Below are 8874 nucleotides of genomic sequence, written 5' to 3' on the forward strand. Positions count from 1 at the left end.
CTAGATGATCCAAAACAACATGAATATATTAGTCAAGTATTAAACAGTTTTGCCTGACCAACAAATTAATAAAACAGAAAGAAATAACAATTACCTAAAGTAAACTTCACTAGAGATAACGTTTGTTCAAATTTGTATATCCAGCACCAATGCAAATCAAACTGATTTTAGGTGCACCTTCTTGCTCTTCAGGATTAGAATCTTCTTCAATGTAGTAATCAACCTTGAACGTGATGCCAAAAAAGTCCCGAATATTCCGTAGGAAAGCGATTGTATAGTCGGTAAGTGATCCAACAATTATTCTTGAAACATTTTTTTGGCCTAGGGTCATAAAAACGCATGCTATTGATTGAGCAACAGAATCGACGCATCCTCCTTGGTATATTTCTATGAGCAATCTTTGGGCTGCAGTTACACCAACATCTTCAGCAACAGAAGGTTCTTTATCTTCAGCGACGAGGTTGGAAATCTAAAATAAGCATTTACAGGGATGTGAATGCTTTAGAAATAAGGAATGTAGTATAACACAAAAACAATGAAGAAGACTATAATGAAACTAAATCAAAAAAGAAGCATTCGACACCCCAATAATATTACTAATTCACTAAATGTTGCAAATAATAATTTTTAAGTATTGTAATAATTTTTTAACAAATTTTCTCCTTATTCCAACAAATTACAAAGTTGTGAATTAACTATAAATATGAGAACTAAAATAAGTGTGTGGTATAGTCTATACCTCCATTATATTATTAATTCACTAAGCCTTGAATATATTAGAATCAAGTGTTTTACTAACACTATCAAAAAATTATCCCTTAATTTTAATATATTATAAACAATGAAAGTAAGACTAAAAGATCAAATTATAGAATTTGAGTTTTAACAAATATAAGAAATTTAAGTAAAGCAATACTAAAAAGGATGATGTTATGATTAATTGCTAAAAGGTTGAATATATTAAGGGTCAACTACTTTAATTCAGTTTTAAAAAAATTTAAATATTAAAAAAAATGTAATTACTGCTTCTGCTGAATAAAATACCCCTTCAGTGGTTTCAGCAACTAAATGAATGCCAAAGCCTGGACTATTTCCTGACTGTTTACCCCTGCAATGATCAGTAGTTACGAAAACATCAGGAATAAACTTCAGTAACACTCCTTTAGCAGCTTCTACCATTCGATTTGCCATGGTTGGTGAAACTCTTACAGCATAAGCTGTACCTCGGATCCTCTTTACCTTTCCTTGATTTAATATATGAACAGGATTAAGTTGATTTTGAATGGGGCATTTAAATACAACTTCTCCACCTCCAAGTGGTCTCATACCTGAACAAATCATAAATGCAATCAATGCAAAAGATATAAATCAAATGATTTTACTGTTACTTCACCTCTTTTTAATATTTTAAGTTCCAAACCTTCATCATTCAACATAAACTTTCTAAGAACAGGTAACACTGAAGCCTTTATGTGGTCTACTGAAGGATCTATTTTATTGTTTGTCACACCTTTGAGAGTTACATGCAGAGGATTTTTACAAAAGGGAGCCAATAAAATTAATACTTCTAAATAATAACCTACAACAGTGAATTAGTAGTAAATGTACAAATAGAAAAATATAAACAAACCTATTGAACGGTCAAGGGAACAGTCATGTTCAATAGTGCCCCCATGAATCATTCCTGGTTGAAAAAATAAACTTGTACCTGTTTCATCCAATTTAATATAAGAACCATTTGTTACTTTATCAAGCAATCGCACTAAGTTTACTTCAAACTCTTGTATACCAGGATCTATATCATATTTTCTAATATCTTCGATTTTAACACTTTTCCCACTTAATACAGCCAAAACTAAACGTTGTCGAAGGTACGCACTACCTTTATACGAAAGCACGTTGCCTTTTACTGCTACTGCTTTCGGCATTTTATTTTAGATTATGTTGGAGGTGAATACAAATAATTGCATTATCAATTTTTATTGTTAAAAACTTTTACTGTGAAGTAGAACACATTTTAAAAAATCACAACATAACCATATTATCTACATGCTGTCTGACCATAGACCTTCTAAATATCAACAACCGTAGATGATCTAGATGATAGATAAAAATGGGTACAATCATAGATGATAAAGTATTAGTAACTACTAATGTACTACTAACTACATGTAGTTCAAATCACTAAGCACTGAGACATTTGAATTGTTACGTTATAATTTGTCATTTGTGCTTCTAACCTTACTTTATAAGCAAATAAAAATCAAAAATTTACGTTCTAAGCACCAAATTTTAAACTTATTTGTATGAAAGTGCTTTGTAAAGAAACAAGTTCAAAAATTGAACTCATAAAATGTACGTATATATTACTTTTATGTGATAATTTTCACGGAAGCAATACTTGAAAATTATACTTTTAGAGACTAAAATAGAATTTAATATTTTGCTAATAAATTACAAACTATCGATGTCTAACAGCAAAGGAGCTTTAGATTTCTTGTCGATTTATGATGATGGAGAAAGTTCTGATGATGATGTACCTGGTTGTAATGTCTCAACAAAAAGGTGTCTCAAAGAGGCATTTGAAGAGGAAAAACCAAACAAAAGATTACAAATAAGGTACTAGTTATGCAAACAGCCTACTATTAAGATAGCAGTAAGATCTAATTATAGTATAAGTACTTAACTTATTTTTGCAGATTGCCCGTACCAAATCTTGTTATCAATCAGGTTAATTTGAATCCAGTTCCACTAGATGATCCAAAACAACATGATGGAAGGATCAGGTCATTTCCGCATGAGCGAGGAAATTGGGCTACATATGTGTATATTCCATGTAATTATAACGATATTAGATAGATAAGCACTTAAAAATATGACATTTTAATTTTAGATGAGTCTAATTCATTTGTATTCGATTTGGCTAATACTGTTATAAATCATGTACCAACAATAAAACTACAATTAGTGGATGACTTTCACATAAGTTTGACCAAAACAGTAGTGCTAAGGTATCATTGGATTGACCTTTTTATTCAGTCTGTGAAAGAAAATTTACTGTCACTTAAAAGGTAAGCTTTCAATGTATGTTTTTGCATATCAGTAATATGTTTTATTTAAGGTTTGTTATATTTTTTGATACTTTGGAAGTGTACTGCAATGAAGAAAGAACCAGAACTTTTGTAGGATTAAAAGTTGCCACTGGAATTAACACAATTGTGAATATTGTGCAAAAATTGGACAGTTGTTTAGAAGAATTTAAATTATCTAAGTTTTATAAGGTTTGTACAAAGTTTGCAGGGTTTTAATCTGCAACAATGTTTAATGAACAAAGTGAAAAAAAGAAAAAAGAAATGGAATTTCATTATCATGCTTTTTTCATAGGTTTTTAATTTCAGTTTCCATCTTTTCATATGAGTGTGGTTTGGTGTGCTGGTGATTATGAAAAGGTCTTGAAAAACGTTTTGTCAGAATTAAATGCCTTAACTATGGAAACTAGGACTTCCCACCCAGACACAAACTATTTATTAGTTGATAAAATAAACTGTAAAACAGGAAATAAGATATTTACATTTAATCTCCAGTAATACTTTTTTCATTATAAATATTGTTATTAACTGTGATATTAAAAACTTAAGTTTGACAATAAAAGTCTAAAATTATTATTATGAGTTTAATTTCCATGATTTTATCTATTAAATTAATACCAAAATTTTATAAAGTTCATAAATTCATAATAAACGAAATTAAGTATAGGTACACTTACAAAGATGTTAATACTACCTTTCTTCCTTTCTATTTTTTTAAAAATATTTTATTACAAATACCCAAGAAAGTTCACAGTTGTCACATGAACATAAGATGATGTCGGCTGAATATGTGTCTTCTGAGATTTGATTTTCTGTGTGTCCTGTAACCGCAAACATCGCAAATAAACTTTGGATCTTTTCCACATTCGTTACGGAGATGGTGTCGAAAAGATGATTTTAATATGTAGGTTTTCTTACAATTTATACACCTGTAAGGAAGCTCACCTGAAATATAAATTTGCACAATTTAATTAAAAAAAGAAACACACAAACCCATCGCCCATGCATATTAAAAAAAAAAGTAGAAATAAACGGATATTAAAAAATAATTCACAGCTAAATAGATACCGCAGATTTCCTATATTCTAAGTTTAAAAGGTATTTTAAACGACTTAACTTGCTTTTAGAAGTTTTAACACATTTTTATTTCTACTGAAATAGTATAATTTTAACGGACAAAATACATGTTTTCGTAATTATAACCTATATTGTTGGGAAACGAAGTACATCCTACCATAGCACCGTGGGTGACTAACTTAAGCATGCAACTTTAACTGTTATAAACTAATAGATGCATCTGATTGGCTGTTTCGCCGGCGGCCATCATGCTAATCGGTTAAAAGTAGGTCAAGTTCAGAACACCTGACGTAAAGGAATGTGGAAGTAAATAATGTTAGGCGCCACTTATTATTATTATTTTTAAAGAGGAATAAAAAAGTGGTTTCTGAAGCGATTTAGATGCTGTTTTTACCAATATTTATAAAATTTATTGCCGCTTTAACTCTAAATCTTAATTTATGAATACTCTATTAACAACATTACATATTCGAACTTAAACAATCACGAATGGAAATTCCATAATGGCCCCATGTGAAATACCTAAATGTTTGAAGGCATAGGTACTACGACTTTTAGATAATCATAGGTCTAGATTAGGCGAGCATCAAGCTTTTAGTTCTCCTCTTACGTATAATTTCATTAAAACTTCACTGTACAAGTGAAACCTATATTGCAAAGTTGCGTTTATTTTATTTATATTACACTTTAATTTCATTTTAAAGAATAAGCAAAGTAATTATTCATACTCAAAAGCAGAAATGTAACAATCTCGACACACCATTGTAGCATGTTCCAAACAAAAATATCTGCGACACTTTCGGCAATTATATTTAGTTTTTCGATTTTTTTTGGAACCGCAGAAGAAACACCTTCGTCGATTAGTTTGACCCGAAGTATTGGCTGGGGTAACGAAGCAAGCAGCTGATTTATTTGAATAATGCTTTTCTCTTAATGCATAGCTTGTCTTCTCTGGAAAATATTTAATTTAGAAATCAATTAAGTATTATGTTCCAGAAGACAGTAAATAGCAGAAAAATATTTTAAGCATTATTATTATTATTATGTATTAATTACAGCCAGCAGTAAAAATTGATCTGATTTAACCTTATTTAACGAAATAACTACCCAAGTTGAAAACATATTATTTTTTTGGCCTGTTCAATATAACAACTTGGAAAAAATATACCTTTGTAGATGTAGGTAGGATTTATCTTGGATATCCCGATGGCAATTAAACTCCACCAGGGTAGTGGTTAAAACATTACAACAATGTATCAGTTTATTCAATCATTCAACAGAAGTATAGTTCGGATTAAACCATTACCAATTTTCTTGGATTACTGCTACAATTAATATTTTATTTTATTAGTAACATACGTAACATACTAAATCATACAAAGGAATTATAACATGATGATGATTGAATAACCAAAACGTTACACAAAAATATTGTTATAATTTTTTGACCGCCAGCCTGGAAGAAAACATAAACTTTGATAGTAGAAACGTTCTTAATTTTATTTTTTACATTGGGATGATCTATTCATCTAACAATTCGTTATATTTGTTTCCCATGTGTACTATACATGTTCTAAGACGTTGTTGCACTTTAATGTAATCAGGGAAAGGAGGGACTGTATGCAAATGATAAATTTTCATAGCCGACAAAAAGTAAGAAATAGCTTTTTTGAATTCCATTCTTTTAAAATGGGCTTCTCCGTCATTTAAATAAGAATCGACACCCTAAAAATAAAGAAAAGAAAAAGTTAACTTATTATTTCAATTGTTCTCACTCAGTGGCGGCTCGTGAATCATACACATTAAAAAAAACACGTAGAAGCTAGTTAAGTCTAATTTCAAGATCAATTTTCCACTTTACTTACTGAATCGTCTTATAGGAACGATATATTTGTCTTTTCCTCTGTGTCACTAAATGATTAATTACTTTACCCTTAAAGTTAGAAAAGCTTTTTTCAGCTAACGCCAGATTGATCGAAATTTTGTATGCTTGGAATACAAGTTAATGCCTTTTCACTTTTTCTTTTGAGTTTAGTCAAAATAAATAAACAAGAATGTTAGTTATCGTTATCACATTAATTTGTGAAATATTGTCTGTATTTTATGGGTGAAATCGGTGAATCATTGATCATACGACCATAAGCAAAAACCGCCACTGACTGTATTTGTACAGTACTATCATATACTGGGCTAGAAATGAAATTATAAATGCTGTGCTTATGCAGTACAGTTTTACCTGGAGCATTTTTAATGCATTTAAAATATTCGACGTGTTCACCGCTCCACAGTTGGGACAATTCTTAAACGGATCCAATTTATCATCTGCAATTACGTAATTCTTACACGAATTCGTCTTGCAGGGTATTTTTAAACACGAAGGATCCATTTCCTCATACAGAGGCCAGTTTTCTTCGCACGGAATACATTTGCAAATGAACCAATATCTATCTTTTAAATATTTTTGGCGATTTAGTTTTGGATCTGTGGTATACATGGGTCCATAGTTCTCGTAAATTATATCGCCCTTTTTCACGCTTTTTATAAGCCTAGCAACAATTCTGTTTCCAATATTATATCTAAAAAAATTCATTTATTGTTTGCTTTTATTATGGGACACATACATTAATATTTTTTTTTTATCTAAATAGTGTTAACTCGAAAATGGTTTTATATTATTCTAATTTACATTGGGCTAATGTTTATAGATTTTTATTTACCTGACTATGCTGGGTTCACAAGAATGGTTAAAAAGAGCTAGCGTAGGATATAATGCACCCCCAATGTCGACAGAAACACAACTTTTTTTACCCGATTGAGTGTCCAAAGGTTCGGGTTGTAATTCGGAAAGTTCGTGAGAATTAAATTGTAAAATTTGTAAGAATCGTAAAATTAAACTTCCCACAAATGCTTTCGTATCGGATAAAGAATCGTTTTGGACATTTCCAAAATAATCGGTTAACATAAGTAACTTTAATAAAAACAATGCCATAGCAGTGTATAAAAGAAAATCACCGGGTTGCCTTTGCTCTTCGTGTCGACATAAACTGTAGATGTGGTTGAAAAACTCAAAATTCTTTTTCTCACATTCAGGGAGATTATTAAGATTTTTAAAATTTCTAAAATAATTTAAATCTCTACACGTTATCAATCTTAGAGCCATTGCACAATTTACTGAGGCTGCTGACTGTATCAAACTAGGCAACATTTCGCATTCTCGTGAGTGAAATCCATCTAAAGCGTTATCCCTACATTCCAAACTACAGAAAACCACACTGGAGCAACGGGGGCATGCAATGGGTAATTTAACTGATTTTATGCAGTTTTGGCAGTTCTTGGTGTGATAATCTTTAGCTAAAACCGAGCAAAATGGTTTTTCTTCAACTACCACTGTACCAACCGGCAGATCTTCTTTGGCTACAGCAAACCGCCCTTGATCTACATCTTCACTAAAATCTACTAATGAATGAGCCCCGTTGAATTTTTTATTTCGCGGAAAATTGAGCTCGGGATTATTACGATTAGATTTAACGTTTTTATTACAGTTAATGTTTTGGGCTATTTTCAGCGAGTCGGCTATCTCTTTTTTCCTATCATTTAATGCTGATTCTTTTAGAGATGCTTCGCTCAAAAAATCGCGAGCTTTTTCAAACGCCAAGGTGGCAGCTTCTTTGTCTTGCTGTGCCAAAAGGCATTTACCCTTTCTTATATACAATTTATATAAAATATTTTTTGGACATTTGGCATCTTCTAAAGCGTATTCGATGTCACGAATTGCTTCTTCAGTTTTATTCATTTCATACAAAACAGCGCTGCGATTCGCTGCTAAAATAGCTAGCAATTCTTTCGAAGAATCTAAAAAAACTTAAAATAATCCACTTTACTAATACCTACAGTAACTACCTGAATCTTGTGGACAAATGATGATCCCTTTCGAGTAACAAACAATGGCATTCTTTAAGTTTTTTTTGGAATAAAAACTGTTTCCTTTTTCTTTCTCGGCTTTAGCGGATTCAAGACACTTTTCGGTTGGCGTTTTGTTTACATCAACGTTTCCGCATTTGTACAAATATCGAATACGATCTTCATCATCTTTTAAACTACTGAACGTATTTATGTCATCTTCTTGTAAAGTGGCAATTATTCTCTGGCAAAACTGTTGGAAAACTAAGTTTTCGCTTTTCATATTCGTCAGAAGAATTAACAAGCGCACAAATGCAACTAACTTGATGCTTTACAGACACGTATCTACCTACAAATAGGCGAAGCTAAATTTAGGACCATACCAGAGTCTATTTCTGGACAGTATACCAGAGTCTATAACAGTGCGTTCGAAGTTTCAGAATTGAACCAAAGTGGGATAAATTTAAATGTTTGATGACAAAAGAATGCTGACACCATAGAGATTATATTGTACGCACCACCTCTCTGTAATTATTTTTTGGGCAAAGTAATAAATTCGTAATGTTTTTTATTATTTTAATTTTGTTATAGTCCAAGTTCCTCTTTTTATTGATGTACTAGGTTTTACCCGCGGTTCCGCTTGCGTTATGTCCTAAATGCGTGATAATGATCATCGACGACCATATAAAACTGATTTTTCTATCCCTCGGGAACAGTACTTTATTTATGAATAAAAGGTACCCTATGTCCTTTTCTGTATCCCTGACAATACGTGTACAAAATTTCATGATAATGGGTTGCACAGTTA

General features: G+C 31.3%; 3 protein-coding genes across 6 annotated transcripts in view; 1 reads left to right on the plus strand and 2 right to left on the minus strand.

Annotated features, from left to right (window-relative positions):
- The window catches only part of LOC108736872 (probable RNA 3'-terminal phosphate cyclase-like protein), a 3492-nt gene extending 1415 nt beyond the window's left edge, over positions 1 to 2077 (minus strand). The window contains exons 1-4 of one of the 2 annotated variants that reach the window (XR_003230838.1): positions 1631 to 2077; positions 1394 to 1579; positions 1024 to 1328; positions 59 to 469 (exon numbers count right to left, since the gene is read on the minus strand). Coding sequence is in view for 1 of the 2 variants with exons in the window: in XM_018469457.2 (XP_018324959.1) it covers positions 110 to 469; positions 1024 to 1328; positions 1394 to 1579; positions 1631 to 1928 (1149 nt within the window). In the remaining variant the exon portion in view is untranslated. Of the gene's footprint in view, positions 1 to 17; positions 470 to 1023; positions 1329 to 1393; positions 1580 to 1630 lie in introns of those variants that run through there. The other variant, XM_018469457.2, reaches the window with a different exon arrangement.
- Positions 2078 to 2200: 123 nt separating this feature from the next.
- On the plus strand, positions 2201 to 3665 carry LOC108736888 (U6 snRNA phosphodiesterase). Its single transcript, XM_018469495.1, has 6 exons — positions 2201 to 2355; positions 2421 to 2619; positions 2700 to 2836; positions 2894 to 3071; positions 3122 to 3281; positions 3399 to 3665. The coding sequence occupies exons 2-6, from the start codon at positions 2468 to 2470 to the stop codon at positions 3585 to 3587; spliced, it is 816 nt and encodes a 271-aa protein (XP_018324997.1). The 5' UTR covers positions 2201 to 2355; positions 2421 to 2467; the 3' UTR covers positions 3588 to 3665.
- Positions 3666 to 3812: 147 nt separating this feature from the next.
- On the minus strand, positions 3813 to 8607 carry LOC108736887 (SET and MYND domain-containing protein DDB_G0284059). Of its 3 annotated transcripts, none has more exons than XM_018469492.1 (6): positions 8067 to 8607; positions 6884 to 8018; positions 6403 to 6742; positions 5335 to 5891; positions 4927 to 5117; positions 3813 to 4034 (listed from the first exon to the last, which is right to left on the minus strand). In XM_018469492.1, exons 1-4 carry the CDS (start codon positions 8347 to 8349, stop codon positions 5688 to 5690), a joined length of 1962 nt encoding a protein of 653 aa, XP_018324994.1. In that variant the 5' UTR covers positions 8350 to 8607; the 3' UTR covers positions 3813 to 4034; positions 4927 to 5117; positions 5335 to 5687. The 3 variants fall into 3 exon arrangements, with proteins under 3 accessions (XP_018324994.1, XP_018324993.1, XP_018324995.1); XM_018469491.1 differs by having other exon boundaries at positions 4895 to 5117; XM_018469493.1 differs by lacking the exon at positions 4927 to 5117.
- Between the last annotated feature and the right edge of the window lie 267 nt (positions 8608 to 8874).

The sequence above is a fragment of the Agrilus planipennis genome, unplaced genomic scaffold, assembly GCF_000699045.2.
Source record: "Agrilus planipennis isolate EAB-ADULT unplaced genomic scaffold, Apla_2.0 scaffold106, whole genome shotgun sequence".
Classification (NCBI taxonomy): domain Eukaryota; kingdom Metazoa; phylum Arthropoda; class Insecta; order Coleoptera; family Buprestidae; genus Agrilus; species Agrilus planipennis.